The following is a 16744-nucleotide window of genomic DNA, read 5'->3' as shown; positions in this document are numbered from 1 at the left end:
CTCAGACGCATAAGGCCCCTCCGTGGTTCAGTCAAACCAATCGTGGCCTTAGACTCCTTCCCCTTGTATCCCGGGATACAGAGGGAGGGGCCTAAGACGCCTAAGGTTCCTACGGGGCCTTAAACAACCTGGGCCAAATAAAGCCTTAGGCCCCTCCCCAGTGCATCCCAGGATGCACTGGAGAGGGGAAGGCCTACCAATTTGAAGAAGCGGGCCTGCTGGCTGGAGGGAGTAGGCATCTCTCCGGCAAGCCATCATAAGCAAGGTAAGGGGGAAAGGGTGGGGGTTTGGAGGCACGCAGGGGTATCGGGAGGTGATTGCATGGCAGCAGGAAGAAGTGGACATCTTTCCTGCTGCCAGGGGTGTGTGTGTGTGTCAGGTGTGTGTGTGTGTGGGGGGGGCGCTTGACAGCGACAGGAGTGGCTATCTCTCCTCTTGCCTGGGGGTCCGGTGTCGGGAGGAGGGGGGTCGCTTGACAACATTGGGAGGGAGTGGGCAACTCTCCCACTGCTAGGAGACGTTGCTTGGCAGCAGGAGGGAATGGGCATCTCTCCTGCCGATCTTCAATTTGTTTTTTTTATGTTTTTAAAATTATTTTAATTTGCATTGGGGGGAGGGGGGTCTGAGCTGTCAAACCTTACATTCCTGTCAGTGCCTGAGCCAATCAGCGCTTAGGCACTGATCAGAAAGTAAGGCTACGACAGCTCAGACCTTTCGGTAATCTTTGGCCACATATGTGGCACAATGAGGTTAGAGAATCACTTGGCGATTATAGAGAATTGCTTGGAGTGCTCATTTTAATACGAACGACTTCGTTGTATTACATTTGCATGGCAGTATTGAAGATTCTAGAAAACTCGGAAAAGACCTCGCTAAGCCATTTTGATAATCCGCCGCTAAAATACATGAATACTAAACCGGCTGGAACTGGTTTAGCGAACGCATGAGGCAGATTTTAGTTTTGAGAATCTGCCCTTCATTCCTAGCTCTGCTACTGCATATGACCTATCCAGTTTACCCATCCACAATAACTGATATTCTCTACAATCCCTTCCTCTCTCTGACATCTGCCTGCTTATCTCCTACTTTCTGAAATTCAGATGCAGTCCTCATCTTGACCGTTTTATCTGGGAGGCTGTTCCAAACATTTACCACCCTTTCTCCTTATAATTCTCAGCCTATGACTTCCTCATTCCAGAGCTTTCATTCAATTGAAATAGGCTCAATTCTTGTGAATTTGTATCTTGGAGAAATTTAAATGCTCTGTCATATCTCCCATGTCCCCTTCTTTTTTCCAAAGTATATTTCTTTAGCATCTAGTTTTTACCATTCTTACAAACAGGTGTTATCCTTTCCTGCCCAACAGATGGAGGAAGATAAACTGAACTTTCCCAGTGACATCACCGGTATTATCTGCTGGTGCTCAGTGGGAAGCTCCCATATGTTTATACCTCTAGCAGATGATAGATTGTTCAGGTTGATGTTATGGTCCCTAATCTAGCTTCCAGCAGAGTAGGCAGATACAATACAGATTGGTCAAGCCTAATGCTCTCTAGTTCTCAGATCCATGGACCATCCCTGGTTAAGTGTAGATTTCATCTGATCATCTCCTACAGGCAACCACTGGGTGTAGCATACAGCTTGGTCCTGTGGGGACTTACCATAAGGGGTATGGCTCCTATCCTCCCTTTTCTGCACTTGTACTTTTTGGGTGCTCTTCCTTGGGCTCGCTCTGAAGCTCCAGGCAAACAAAATTGGACTGAGTGGTTCCCCTGGTTTAGGTTTATTCCCTGTTACAGGGAATATAGTGAAGGGTAAAAACAAGTGTTTTAGTGGGGCAAACACAGGACTTCTGTGAAGCCAGTCAGGAGGAGGCAAGATCACTGAGGTGCCAGGCTGTGGTTGGCCCAAAAGGTCCTGCAGGCATCTGCACTTTTCATGTATTCTTCCACTCCCATATCACTCATCTGTTCTACTAGATATAATCTAATCTAATCCAATCCTTAGGTTTGTATACCGCATCATTTCCACGTTCATAGAGCTCGACGCGGTTTACAGTAGGAGAAATAGGAAGGAACTACAACAGAGGGTTAGAGGTAGAAGTGTGAAGAAAATTTAGAGGACTTGGGATGCCAAGATATAAGAGTTTCCTTGATTCCTAAATTGGAGGGAGACTTACATTTTTTGAGAAAAGCCAGGTTTTCAGATGTTTGCGGAAAACTTGGAGAGAGCTCAAGTTCCGAAGAGGGGAGGTAAGGTTGTTCCAGAGCTCAGTGATTTTGAAGTAGAGGGAGGTCCCTAGCTTTCCTGTGTGGAAAATGCCTTTTAGCGAGGGGAAGAATAGTTTTAATTTGTGGGAGGATCTGGTGGTATTAGGGTTTGAGGAATTCCAAGAAAGAGGAATAAAGGGAGGGAGGATACCATATAGGATTTTGAAAGTTAAACAGGCGCATTTATAGTGGACCCTGGTGATTATCGGAAGCCAGTGGAGCTTGTCCAGGAGCGGGGAGACATGGTCAAATTTACTTTTAGTGAAGATGAGCTTGGCCATGTCTGTCTCTGAGAATTAGCCAAGATGCCTTCCTGGCCTTACCTATTGCATGGGAAATGCAGAGAACCTGCATGAGGATCAGCTTAGAACTGAAATAGACTTTACCTCAGTGCTTTGGCCCAACTGTAGCACTGTGCCTGGCCTGTGAAGGTTGCTGCAGAGCTTACTGGTTTGCTCTCAGGTGCAACTCAGGAAGTTTTCTGACACTGTCAGTGTCGCCTCAGGACCTGATGAATAATTCAATATAAAGGCCTTAGAAAAGGACCTTTATCATTCCTGCAAAATAATTCTTAACTTAAAAAGAATCTCAAAAAGTACCCGCAATACTACACAATGCCTTTGATGTTCTTTTCAGTAACTTTATTAAAGGAAAGTTAACATGGCACTCTTTTTTATAAATTTTTTTTTAAACTTTTATTTTGCAGTGGTCATAGATATATTTTTGAAGGACCATTTTTGTAGTAGTAGGCTCAGTCATTAATGGATTGAAGGACTCTGGTTTACTGTTTGGTCTTGTATTCAGCTTCATAGCCTGGGTATGTTGATGGTACACAGGAATCCATTTATTTCCTTATGTCAGTTAGATGACATCCTTCTCAATCAAAATCTGAACTCCAAGTGTGACTTTGCTAGTTTTGTGCTTTTAGACACACGAGTACTACGTCATGCCAGTTTTATTTTGGGTGTGCTATGTTTGCCATGGTGAAAAAAAGAGGGGCAGCCATTTCAGCTTGGACTGAAAGAAATCTATTTAACCAAATGATTTAAATAGACTGAAGTATTCTGATCTGCTTTATTATTTTATTTCAAACGGTTTCACACATAATTGCTTATTACTGCGACTATTGCTTTGATCTCACTGCTATAATATATGTTTCACTTCTGTTTTCTCATTGTTTATTGCCCAGATTGCAGAGAGCAGGTGTTACATCTGCTATAGAGAAACAGGAGAGAAATTTGCTTTGTATTAATAGTATGTCAGTTTATTCACAAATTGCATATCCTGTAATGTTTTCTTTACCTTCTAATCCCCCTTAAAAAAAAAAAATCTTTCCAAATCTGAGAGACATTTGCCTTTTTTGTCAGTAGTTGATTTTTGTTTCCATGCTAGTAGCACAAGCCCTTAGTGATAGTCAGGCTTTGTCCTTACTTCACAGATGCAGCGGGAATTGTTTTTAATCTCTTTTCTGCTTTCCCATTACAGATGGTGATGACGACCCACAACTCTCCTGGGTAGCTTCATCTCCCTCCAGCAAAGATGTTGCATCACCCACTCAGATGATAGGAGATGGGTGTGATCTCGGCATCGGGGAGGAGGAAGGGGGGACTGGTCTGCCATATCCCTGTCAGTTCTGTGATAAGTCCTTCAGTCGACTGAGCTACCTGAAAAGGCATGAGCAGATTCACAGTGACAAACTACCTTTCAAATGCACCTACTGTAGTCGGCTTTTTAAGCATAAGAGAAGTAGGGATCGCCATATAAAGCTGCACACAGGAGATAAGAAGTACCACTGCCATGAGTGCGAGGCCGCATTCTCCCGCAGCGACCACCTTAAAATACATTTAAAAACGCACAGCTCCAGCAAGCCATTCAAATGTACTGTCTGCAAGCGTGGCTTCTCTTCCACTAGCTCACTGCAGAGTCACATGCAAGCTCATAAAAAGAACAAAGAACATATGGCAAAGTCTGAGAAAGAGGTGAAGAAAGATGATTTCATGTGTGATTACTGTGAAGAGACATTCAGCCTGACTGAAGAACTGGAGAAGCATGTAATGACGCGCCATCCACAGCTTTCAGAAAAGGCAGACTTGCAGTGTATTCATTGCCCTGAAGTATTTGCAGATGAGAACTCGCTGCTGTTCCATATTGACCAAGTTCATGCCAACAAGAAACACAAGTGCCCTATGTGTCCAGAGCAGTTTTCCTCCGTGGAAGAAGTTTACTGCCATTTGGATAGCCACAGGCAACCTGATTCCAGCAACCATAGTATCAGCCCAGATCCAGTCTTGGGGAGTGTGGCATCCATGAGCAGTGCAACACCAGATTCAAGTGCATCAGTTGAGCGAGGCTCTACTCCTGACTCCACGTTAAAGCCATTGAGAGGACAAAGAAAAGTTGGATCACTGGAAAGAGAGGAAGGTCATAACTGGTCCAAAATTACCTATAGCTGCCCCTTTTGCTCCAAACGTGATTTCAACAGTCTGGCTGTGTTGGAGATTCATTTGAAGACTATTCATGCAGATAAACCTCAGCAAAGCCACATGTGCCAGATCTGCCTCGACTCCATGCCTACTCTGTACAACTTGAACGAGCATGTGAGGAAAGTTCACAAAAATCATGCATATCCCATGATGCAGTTTAACAACATTTCTGCTTTTCATTGTAACTATTGCCCTGAGATGTTTGCTGATATCAATAGCCTACAGGAACATATTCGTATCATGCACTGTGGCTCAAATGCTAATGTTCCAGATGGTAACAATGCCTTCTTCTGTAACCAGTGCTCTATGGGTTTTCTGACAGAATCCTCTCTTACGGAGCATATACAGCAAACTCATTGCAATGTTGGAAACTCAAAACTGGAGTCCCCTGTCATTCAGCCAACACAATCTTTTATGGAAGTTTACTCATGCCCTTATTGCACAAACTCCCCCATATTTGGCTCCATTCTGAAGCTTACAAAGCATATTAAAGAAAACCACAAGAACATTCCTCTGGCAAACAATAAGAAGTTAAAAGCAGACCAGAGCCCAGTTTCTTCTGATGTTGAAGTCTCTTCCCCTAAAAGGCAAAGGCTTTCCACCAGCTTAAATTCAGTTTCCAATGGCGAGTACCCATGCAACCAATGTGATTTAAAGTTCTCAAATTTTGAAACTTTCCAGACTCATTTAAAATCTCACTTGGAATTGCTTTTGAGAAAACAGTCTTGCCCTCAGTGCAAAGAAGACTTTGATTCCCAGGAGTCTCTCTTGCAGCATCTCACAGTGCACTACATGACGACTTCAACCCATTATGTATGTGAGAGCTGTGACAAACAATTTTCTTCAGTGGATGATTTGCAGAAGCATTTATTGGACATGCATACCTTTGTGTTGTACCACTGCACTCTTTGCCAAGAGGTTTTTGACTCAAAAGTATCCATCCAAGTTCATCTGGCAGTAAAACACAGCAATGAAAAGAAAATGTACCGTTGTACAGCTTGTAATTGGGATTTCAGAAAGGAGGTTGATCTACAGATACATGTGAAGCATAGCCATTTGGGAAATCCAGCAAAGTCACATAAATGTATCTTTTGTGGTGAGACCTTCTGCACAGAAGTAGAACTACAGTGCCACATCACAACCCACAGCAAGAAATACAACTGTAAGTTTTGCAGTAAAGCCTTCCACGCCATAATATTGCTGGAGAAACATTTGCGTGAAAAACATTGCGTCTTTGATACCAGTACCCAGAATGGCACAGCTAATGGAATGACCCCTACAAATAAAAAGCCAGAAACCACAGAGATCCCAAATGTCTTGATGAAGACCCCAGAGGTACCAAATAGCCATGAAGCTAGTGAAGATGATGTAGATGCTTCAGAGCCCATGTATGGTTGTGATATCTGTGGAGCTGCCTATACTATGGAAGTTCTCTTGCAGAACCACCGCTTGAGAGATCACAATATTAGGCCTGGAGAGGATGAATGTTCCCGAAAAAAGGCAGAATTTATCAAAGGCACTCATAAATGCACCATCTGTTCTAGGACCTTTTTCTCAGAAAGTGGACTTCGAGAACACATGCAGACCCACCGAGGACCAGCTAAACACTATATGTGCCCCATTTGTGGGGAGAGGTTTCCTTCACTTTTGACCCTGACAGAGCATAAAGTCACTCATAGCAAAAGCTTGGACACAGGAACATGCAGGATCTGCAAAATGCCCCTGCAGAGTGAAGAAGAGTTCATTGAACATTGCCAAATGCACCCGGATCTCCGAAATTCCCTCACTGGTTTTCGTTGTGTTGTCTGTATGCAGACTGTTACCTCTACTCTGGAGCTGAAAATTCATGGAACATTCCATATGCAGAAGCTGGCAGGAAACTCTACAGCCTCCTCTCCCAATGACCAGGCTTTGCAGAAAATCTACAAGTGCGCTCTGTGCTTGAAAGAGTTCAGGAATAAGCAGGACTTGGTGAAACTTGATGTTAATGGCCTACCTTATGGCCTCTGTGCTGGATGCATGAGTAGGAGCAGCAATGGACAGCCCTCGAGCCTGAACCCACAAGAACTTTGTGAAAGGCCGTGTGCAAATCTGAGGTGCTCAGAATGTAGCGTAAAATTTGAAAGTATTGAAGACCTAGAGAACCATGTTCAATTAGATCACAGGGATCTCACACCAGAGACAAGTGGCCAAAGGAAGGGTACCCAAACATCTCCCATCCCCAGAGTAAGTACTAGTTAACTTACCTTTTCTCAAACAATCTTTACTGAACACAGAAGTATTTAGTATGGCTATATGTTTTCAAAGTTTAATGCCTATAAATTAAGAATGACCAAATTATTTAGCATCTGTTTTTTGATAAAATGTCACCTGTTATGCCTTTTGAGAGTAATCTAAAGGAATCACGAAAAACAGAATTAGCCAGGTTCTAGCTGCCTGCAAGGCTAAAGATAGCCCTTTCTCTTATGAAATGAGTTGCAATTTACAAATTTACTGTATGTGTACAATTTTCTTAGCTCTTAGAAGTTTAACTGATCCAGGTTCTTAATCTCTGGAAGGGCCCAGGTAGGTGAGAATGAGTGCATTGTTTTTGAACCATTTGGGCAAGCATATGGATGTTGAAGGAGAGGTGTTGCTATTTTGTTTAAGGTGTATACTTGGCAGAGAAATTGAAGAAACAGTTAAGGAGGTCATAGATGGAACATAGATTCGAAGTAGAAAACACATTCAGGTATATTTCCTTTACAGCTCCTACCTCTTTCCCCTTGCAGACATTCAAGTAATTATTGACAAGAAGTTAAATAAATTTCAAGGATTACAACAGGCTGTCTATACACATAAATTATATCGATTTTCTAAGGGAAAATGTGTATATTTTTGCCTTTGAAAATTTCCCCATGGAAAACAGGCAACCTGATTCCAGCAACCGTAGTATCAGTCTTGGGGAGTGTGGCATCCAAGAACAGTGCAACACCAGATTCAAGCGCATCAGTTGAGCGAGGCTGTACTCTTGACTCCACGTTAAAGTCATTGAGAGGACAAAGAAAAATTGGAATTTCCCCGTGGAATGTATAGAGACAGAATTAGACCTGCTTGTTGATTATACACAAATTTTCTGACTTATTTTAAGGCATATTTTATAAAATGTGTAGGTACATGATAAACTCTTCTCAAACCAGCCTTGGGAGTGCCTCTGCTCAGGTCATATAGACTTGCACACATAAAGCTTACCCACATATATAACCCTCCCCCCCCCTTTTACGAAGCCGCATTAGACTTTTTTATTTCCAGCTACAGCGGTATTAGCTCCAGCGCTCATAGGAATTCTATAAGCGTCAGTGGTAATACCGCTTGTGACTGGCAAAAAAAATAAAAAGCCTAACATCACTTCGTGAAGGGGGGGAATAGTTTAGGTAATTTTATTAAAAAAAAACCCAATAGTACTAAATGACCTAATACCAGATAACTACAAAATTCACATGTTAAACCGTGAAGACCGCAGAGGGGGAGGACTAGCAGTCATCCTCAAGGAAGAACTCGAACTAGAATTAGTTGACTCCAAGATAACCAACCAACTAGAAACACTAGCATGCAAGATTAGCAATAAGGACCTAGAAGAGTACCTCTCCTGTATTCTATTTTATATACCGCCAAAATGCTGGTCAAAGGCCAGAGAAGACTTCTATGAATTCATCCTACACAACTCAATTACTCCGTCTTACAATATTATAGCAGGAGACGCAAACCTACATTTAGAAAACAAGAAAAATCCCGACACAAAAGATTTTAAAAACTTCCTATCCTCACTCAACTTCAATCTTCCTTCATCCACACAAACCCATGAAAAAGGCCACCAGCTAGATCTAGTAGCTATGTCCACAAAAGAAATCCTAAATCCCACTATTTCCATATCAAACGGCATTTGGAACCACGACATCTGGTCCGACCACTACACCTATTACTTTAATCTAAACTGGAACCAAACTAAAGTAAAAACTCACCCAAGGATAAAAAAAGAACATCTCACAAGGGGCCACATTAACCCAGAGGAATACTGGGCCCACTACGAAGCGCGCGAGGAGATGAATGAAGAAGGTGAATTCTGGGAACAATGGTCAAAAACAAGCACAACTATCTTAGACCAAATAGCTCCCAAACAAAACAGAACAAACCGCTCAAATAAATATAACAACTGGTTCGACTCCAAACTACAAAAAATGAAACAATCAATACGACGATTAGAAAGGATCTGGAACAAATCAGGTGAAATATCCGACAGGAATAATTGGAGATCAAACATAAAGGAATATAAACAACTGATAAAAGAAAAAAGGAAAAAATTCTACTCATCCAAAATATACACATCCAACACAAGTGCAAAAGGAATTAATACTCATGAATTGTTCAATCTAGTAAAAAATCTATTTGACACCACACGCCACAGTCAATCAACGCACGACATAAAACTTCCATCAGCAGACGATCTAGCACAACACTTTAACTCAAAAATTGTGAACCTAAGGAACAACTGCCCAACAAATAACACAGATGAACAGCAAATAGCCAACATACACGAAAACGAAACACCAGTGGACATGTATTGGAACTCCTTTCAGGACCTAGAATGGAATAACTTCATAAAACTCTACAACAAATATACCACATCAAACTGCATCCTAGATCCCTGTCCACCCAACATAATGAAAGCAGCCCCTTTAGACTTTAAGATAACACTATGGACTCATATGTCCAACAATTTCAAAAATGGAAAATTCCTATCAAAAAACGGTCACATTATAATCACCCCAATCCCAAAAAATCATAAACTACCCCTAACTTCAGCAACCAACTATAGACCAGTAGCATCTATCCCATTTTTCGTAAAAATAATGGAAGGCTTGGTACAAACCCAACTGATGGACTACCTAGATCGGTTCTCACTGCTACATGAAACCCAGTCAGGCTTCAGACCTCTGTTCAGTACTGAGACGGTGATAGCAGCAATCTTAGATTACCTACGTAACTTATTTAGTAAGGGCCACAAAGCCTTAGTGATGCAATTCGACATGAGCTCAGCCTTCGACTTGGTAGATCACAAAAAACTACTACAATGTTTAGATTCAATCGGCATAGGAGGCGAAGTGCTGAACTGGTTCCGAGGTTTCCTTACGACCCGCACCTATCAAGTTCGCTTCAATTACAACCTCTCTAAAACATGGAGAAACCCATCAGGCGTTCCACAGGGGTCCCCACTATCCCCACTACTCTTCAACGTCTATATAGCTTCACTAGGAATGAAGCTAACCCAGCGAGGCATAAAAGTATTCAGTTATGCAGACGACTTCACAATCATAATCCCGTTCACAACATCCCCCTCTGAAATCACCCCCACAGCAACTGAAGCGCTAAACACTGATGGATCAATGGACCACAGATTTCAAACTGAAGCTCAATTCAGAAAAAACTAAATTCTTCATAGCCTCGCCACACGCACAGAATACGACAATACCATTACACATTAACAATCTAAACTACCCCATTCAACCAACGATGAAGATTCTAGGAGTAATACTAGACCAAGGACTAACCATGAAAGACCATATAGACTCCTTAATCAAAAGAGGGTTTTTCACTCTCTGGAAACTTAAGTCCATTAAGGCGTACTTCCACACTTCAGCTTTCAGAATTCTAGTACAATCCCTAATACTAAACCACCTGGACTATTGCAACATCACCCATCTGACAATCCCCCAGAAGCAAATGCAAAGACTACAACTGATACAAAATGCAGCAGTCAGGATGATTTTCGGGCTGAAGAAGTCCGATCACATAACCCCTTCCTACCGACTCCTACACTGGCTGCCGATGGAGGCGCGCACGAAGTTCAAGCTAGGATGTCTCTGCTTCAAAGTATTAAATGGTCTAGCCCCAAAATACATTACAGACCTCTTCTCATTCCCAACCAACAGACATGAAAGAAAAACACACATGAAATTTGTCTCCCCACCGGCTAGAGGGTGCAAATATAAGAGACACCATCAACAACTGCTATCATATCAAGCAGCCATATGGGGTAAAGACCTAGAAAAATTAATTATGCACACAAACAACTACGAAGAATTCAGGAAACACCTAAAAACTTACCTATTCTTGAAATACCTAGGTAACGAACCGGAACATCAACCCCCCTCGTAACATCACCACATACCTGAACGTGCAAACTGCTAACCCCAACCCCTATTCGCTAAATATGAACACTCTATGAACTTACGGAATATTTCTACTTCTGTGTAAACAACTTGGCACTTCCTGGCCTTGCAACACACAAATTGACGTTAACATTATTAATGTTATCAGATGTACACTGCTATATTCTCTAATTCGTTGTACGAGATATACACTGCTATACTCTTTAATTAGCTGTTCGTAAAGTTTCACTTGATTGTATTTACAGTTTCTTTTATTGTAAACCGCCTAGAAGTCGCAAGATTGTTGGCGGTATATAAGAATAAAGTTATTATTATTATTGTTTAAAGAATATTATATATTTGCCTGCTGCTGGCAATATTTGCTTTATTTAATTATTTAAGTTAATTTATGCCGCTTATCAATGGATGCTGTCTAAGCGATTAACATTCAACATATCTGACTCAGTGGGCTCACAATCTATCGAGTGTATTTTCAAAAATTATACTGATCTTATTGGACCATTTGACTTGGAGGCCTTTTTACCAAACAGTGGTAAAAAGGGGCCTTAGCACACCCTTATGCGAATCCTTCCTTATGTTGAAGCTATTTTCACCACTGGGGTAAAATGGCAGTATTTCCTATTTTATTGAATTAATGGCCATGTGCAAATTTTGCCATTAGCATGTGTTCATTAAAACAGATTAGCACATGAGCCTTTACCCAGTACCCATCCTGTAGCCTGTAAGGGCCCATGCCCCTCCCCACACTTCCCACTGCTTGGGTGCCTTTCCCCCTCCCCCCACACACACAATCTTCATCGCTGCTTGAGCATCCCCCCAACTCTTCCCTGTTGCTTGAGCACCCCCCTCCACGTACCTCTTGACATGTTTGCCGGTGTGAGAAGCATCTTCCACCCGCTGCTTGCGCCAGTGTCGACTCCCTTCTGACACGTCCTGGTCCCACGACCAGGAAATGACATTGTAAGGGAGCCAACACCAGCGCAGCAGCAGCAAGTAGAAGATGCTGCTTGAGCCAGCAAACATTTAAAGAGGTATGTGGGGGTGGAAAGTAGGAGAGGTGCTGGCACCCCCTGTGAAGACAGTGCCCAGGGCGGTCTGCCTCCCCCCCCTTACTATGCCACCGGCTAGCCCATTAGCACAGAGTATGCCCACTCTATGCTCACAGACATGACCCTTGTGCCAAAAAAGTAAATTTTATTTTTTTGTGTGCAGGTATACATCCCAAAATTATCTCTGGACGCTTCAGGGTGCCCCATAGTAATTCAATTTTTGCTGCAGTGTGTACGCATTAGTGCTTACTGGAGTTTTGTTAAAGGGCCCCAAAAGATTAATTCTATAAAGCAGGTGCCAACATTTTTACATACCAGATATACGCACACATGATTAAAATATCGTTGTGTATGCACATGTGACAAAGATCTTATAAATTTTCTAATATCTTGTATAGTGCATTCAGATGGGTAGGACTCACAATTTATGCACATGACTTATAGAGCACTATAGGCATGCATATTTCAGGCATTAAGGTCCCGATTCTCAAAACGGCGTCCCGATTGTAGTGGGCGTAGGTGTCCTACTGCCATCTAATGGACCGATTGAGACGCACATTTAAAAAAAAATAAAAAAAAAATTGATGCAGCGAATGAGGCCTGCAATGTAGGTATCTGACTTGTGCTTAGGCATGCCTATGGACGCCTTAAATGTAGGCCAGAGTTTTACAGGCCTATATTTAAGGCATCTAACTTGCACCTATGAAAGCGCCTAGGTATGCCTATGGACGCCTAAGGCTGGTGTAGGCATAGCTTACGCCAGAAGTAGCCTTAGGCGTCCACAGGCATGCCTAGGTGCTTTCATAGGTGCAAGTTAGATACCTTAAATATAGGCCTGTAAAACTCTGGCCTACATTTAAGGCATCTGAACAAAAAATAGATGTGATTCTAGATGCAGCGTGATTGACATCTGATAGGCGCCTGTTTTGCAGGCACTTACCGGGGCAGACACTGTTTTCAGAATCAGGCCCTAGGTGTGAAAACATATACCAGGGCTGTGGCCCTACCAGCTTTTGTTTCTGGAGGGACCCCTTAGCCAAGGACTGTCTTGGTAATAAATGGAATAAAAAGTTGGGAGAGAGGGAACCCCTCACCAGAATACTCATGAAAAGAGGTTTATGGCACCAGGTCCAAATAAACAGAAGGTCTGAATGAGCAAGAAGAAACTGCCCAGACTGATTAAAAAAAAACCCAACAGACAACACAATGAACCTGATTCTGTTTATGCTTATAGAAACACAGCCTATTTCCCTGATACCTTTTCTGAAGAAGAGAACCAATAATTATAGAATTAGTCCTCATAACTTCATTAGGGGATTTTGCTGATTTGATGTTTGATATCATAAGAACTTCTCAATGGAATTCTGGCATTGTATTTACCGTCTTGTGTGAGACTAGATTACAGAGCTAGAAAATGAAATGCCAGTTTCAGGCAATCAGGTTCAAGTTCCACTGGACCCTTTCAAGTAGGGGAATCTAAAACTAATGGGTCCAGTATTCTAAGGATTTATGCTTCTAATTTTGGGAGTTATGCTTCTAAATTGACCTCTTTGAAAATGTACTAGGGTTGAATGCCTAAATGTATACTTAGAATTTGAAATTAAGAGCATAAATAGTGGAAGGCAATATAAACAGATTTAGAGCAGTATAAAGTGGGAGCTTAGCACTGATTTTCAGCACAAGGGACCATATTTATTTATTTAATTCAGTTCAATTCGTTTTCTATCCCTTTGTCCCCAAAGAGCTCAGAACGGGCTGCAAGTTAATTTCTCTATATGGTGTCCAAAATATTGGCACCGACTAGGACAGTGCTTATTAGAGTGATTCTATAAAAGGCACATGCATCGTATAGAATCACGCAAAGCGCCAATGCGTGTCATAATTTTTAAGTGCACCCATTTAGGCCTAAATACCTGCACCTAACTTTGTAAAAGTATGCATAAATTTTAGTAACTCCCTTGATCTGCCCATACACCTCCCCTGGCCACGCCTCCTTTTAATAGTCATGCACTAGAACTACATGCAGCACTTTATGAAATACGCCTACCAAGTTGTGCATGTAACTTCTAACTAATGCCACTGTCAACTAAGAGGTGTTAATTGCCAATTATCTATGTTGATTAGGCTTGTTAATTAAATTGTACATGCAAATCAGCTGTGTGCAGCGATTTCTACATACAACTTAAGGTGTTATATACAGAATTTGGGGGTAGGCTCATTAATCTAGGCAACTGGCAAATAATTCCGCTGAATGTCTGGCTAAACCACCTTGGCAGTATCTGGGTAGTACCTGGGTGGTCCTGGGACAGAGCTTGGGCGGAGCCAAGAGTTACTCAGCAATGATATTCAATTCCTTAACTGGATTTCTGCCCAGACAAAGGGCTAGATTCACTAAGTAAATTGATCGTGTACCGATCGGTTTGTGAGCCCTTTGCGACCCAATTTCCCTTCACTAAGAACATAAGAAGTTGCCCCCGCTGAGTCAGACCAGAGGTCCATCTTGTGTTCCGATCATCCTCCGATCCGCACATGCAAATGAGGGGAATCAGCAAGCAAAGCAGGAAGGACACAATTCACTACACTTTCTGACTGTCTGGCTGATCAAAAAACAAGCGACTGGTGAGAACCAGTCGCTTGTGCTAAAACCCTGCTCTCTGCCCCGATTCTTCTGCTCTGGCTGCCCTGCTCTCTGCCCCAATTCTCCTGCCTGCCGCCTTGCACTCTGCCCCGATTCTCATGCCTGCTGCCCTGCTCTCTGCCCCGATCTCCTGCTCTCAGCCCCGACTCTCCTGCCCTTCCCCACAGTGCAAGCCCGTGGTTTTAACCCGCAGGCTTTAAAGCGGATTAAAACCACAGGCTTGCAAAAACCAAACAGCTAAAACAAACACCAAACGCATGCGTAGACCATCTTCAGGGAAAGCAGATGGTCTGCGCATGCATCAGGATTGCACACTAGCAATCTGTGTTGGAAGATGGGGGTGTTCCTCCGATCGCCCCCATTTGAATATTACTGGTTGCAGAATCCATCGGACCTACCCAGATCGGACACGGATTGGTCACGATCAGGAGGGTTAGTGAATCTAGCCCAAAGTTACCTCTCTGGCTTTCAGTCCAATATCACAGATATCCAGATAAGCAGTGGCATGCATCCTGTGCCCAGATATTCATTGCCAGCTGGTTTCTGGATACTAGTGTGGAATATCTAGATGTAAAAGACCTTTGGCAGATAGGCATTTAAAAAAATGCTGACTCTGCAGGCTGAATATTGACCCAATAACCTTTAAGCTCCTAAAATAAAATAAATTTTCAGCTAAAAACTTAGGCGGGTAGTTGCTGAAGTGCATTAAAGCAAAATAACACGTTTGCCCCTTAACACACGTTAAAATGGCAATAAGGTACATTATATTATTAATACTTATTAGATACCGAGGGAAACAATGATGAAATGTACAGCATAATTTACATCTCGGTATTTTGTAAATAAATAATGCATGTGGTGAGCACTGCATGTTGCATTATTTTAAGAAAACTAATGCCAGCTCATTTAGTTATCTAAAATGGATGTTTGTGCTGCACAGACTGTACATCAGCAGATTGTGTTCTGAAATACTAGTGAAACGTAAGACGCACTGACTTGAACGTTTCAATTCATACTTCTACAGCCTGTCCAAAACGGGGTAAAATATGTGTGACAAGGAAACTTTCTGTGCGATAATTGCACGTGGACATGTTGGGCATGTCCATAGGAGCCAACCTTTCAAAATGATTAGCGGTGCTCAAAAGCCCCACCCAAACTTCGCCCTTGACCTCACCCCCATAATAATAGTACTAATTGTTAATGCTATTTTTCCATTCATTTTTCTTATATACACACAATATAATCTTATTAACAATATATAATGGTTAACCACAAAATTAAACTATGCTGTATGCATCTCAACATTCATTCCTACCAGAACACCTGACCTTGATCACACATGCAGAACATAGTTAGTCCCTATTCAAATACAGGACCACAAACTAAAAGTACTAATACACAAACAAAACCCTAAGATGCCAGACTTTACATGCGGTACAACAGCAGAGAAATATAAAGAAATTAATTTCTGAACAGTAAATATAGACAACAGATATACATTCTCAAAATATAGACAACAGATATACATTCTCAAAACTGACACATTTCAATAACTTTGAAAATAAAATCATATTCCCTACCTTTGTTGTCTGGTGATTTTATTTTTCTAATCATCTTTTCCCAGTCTCTGGTTGAACTTCTTTCTCCCTGGGCTCTTAACAGTGTTTCCAGGGCCTTCTTTTCCCAGTCTCTGGTTGAACTTCTTTCTCTCTGGGCTCTTAACAGTATTTCCAAGGCCTTTTAATCCATTTTTCTCTCCTCCTTCATGTTCTGCCCTACATCCATCTTTGGCATTAACTTTTAACTTTCAACTTTCTTCCATTTTTCTGCTTTCTTCTTAAAATCTATCTACTTTTCCATATCTTCCGTTCCCATCTATCCATGTGTACCATCTCCTCCCTCTTTCTTCTCCCTATTCCCATCTATCCATAATAACCATTTCTTCTATCTCTCTCCCCTTCCCCTCCATCCCTGTGCACCATCCCTTCCCTCTCTCTCCCCTTCCCTTCCATCCCTGTGCACCATCTCCTCCCTCTCTTTCCACTTCTAGGAAGGTGAGGGGAAGGGAGAGAGAGGGACAGAAGGGGAAGAGATG

General features: G+C 42.1%; 1 protein-coding gene across 7 annotated transcripts in view; it reads left to right on the top strand.

The window, feature by feature from the left end:
* ZNF423 (zinc finger protein 423) overlaps window positions 1–16744 on the top strand; it is a 715192-nt gene that overhangs the window by 407993 nt on the left and 290455 nt on the right. For all 7 annotated transcript variants that reach the window (XM_033941103.1, XM_033941102.1, XM_033941101.1 and 4 more), the window contains one exon: window positions 3756–6979. In XM_033941103.1, the coding sequence (XP_033796994.1) occupies window positions 3756–6979 (3224 nt within the window). The remainder of the gene's footprint in view (window positions 1–3755; window positions 6980–16744) is intronic.

This window comes from Geotrypetes seraphini, chromosome 4 (assembly GCF_902459505.1).
Source record: "Geotrypetes seraphini chromosome 4, aGeoSer1.1, whole genome shotgun sequence".
In the NCBI taxonomy this organism is placed as follows: Eukaryota; Metazoa; Chordata; class Amphibia; order Gymnophiona; family Dermophiidae; genus Geotrypetes; species Geotrypetes seraphini.
This window is presented reverse-complemented; position numbering and strand designations above follow the sequence as displayed.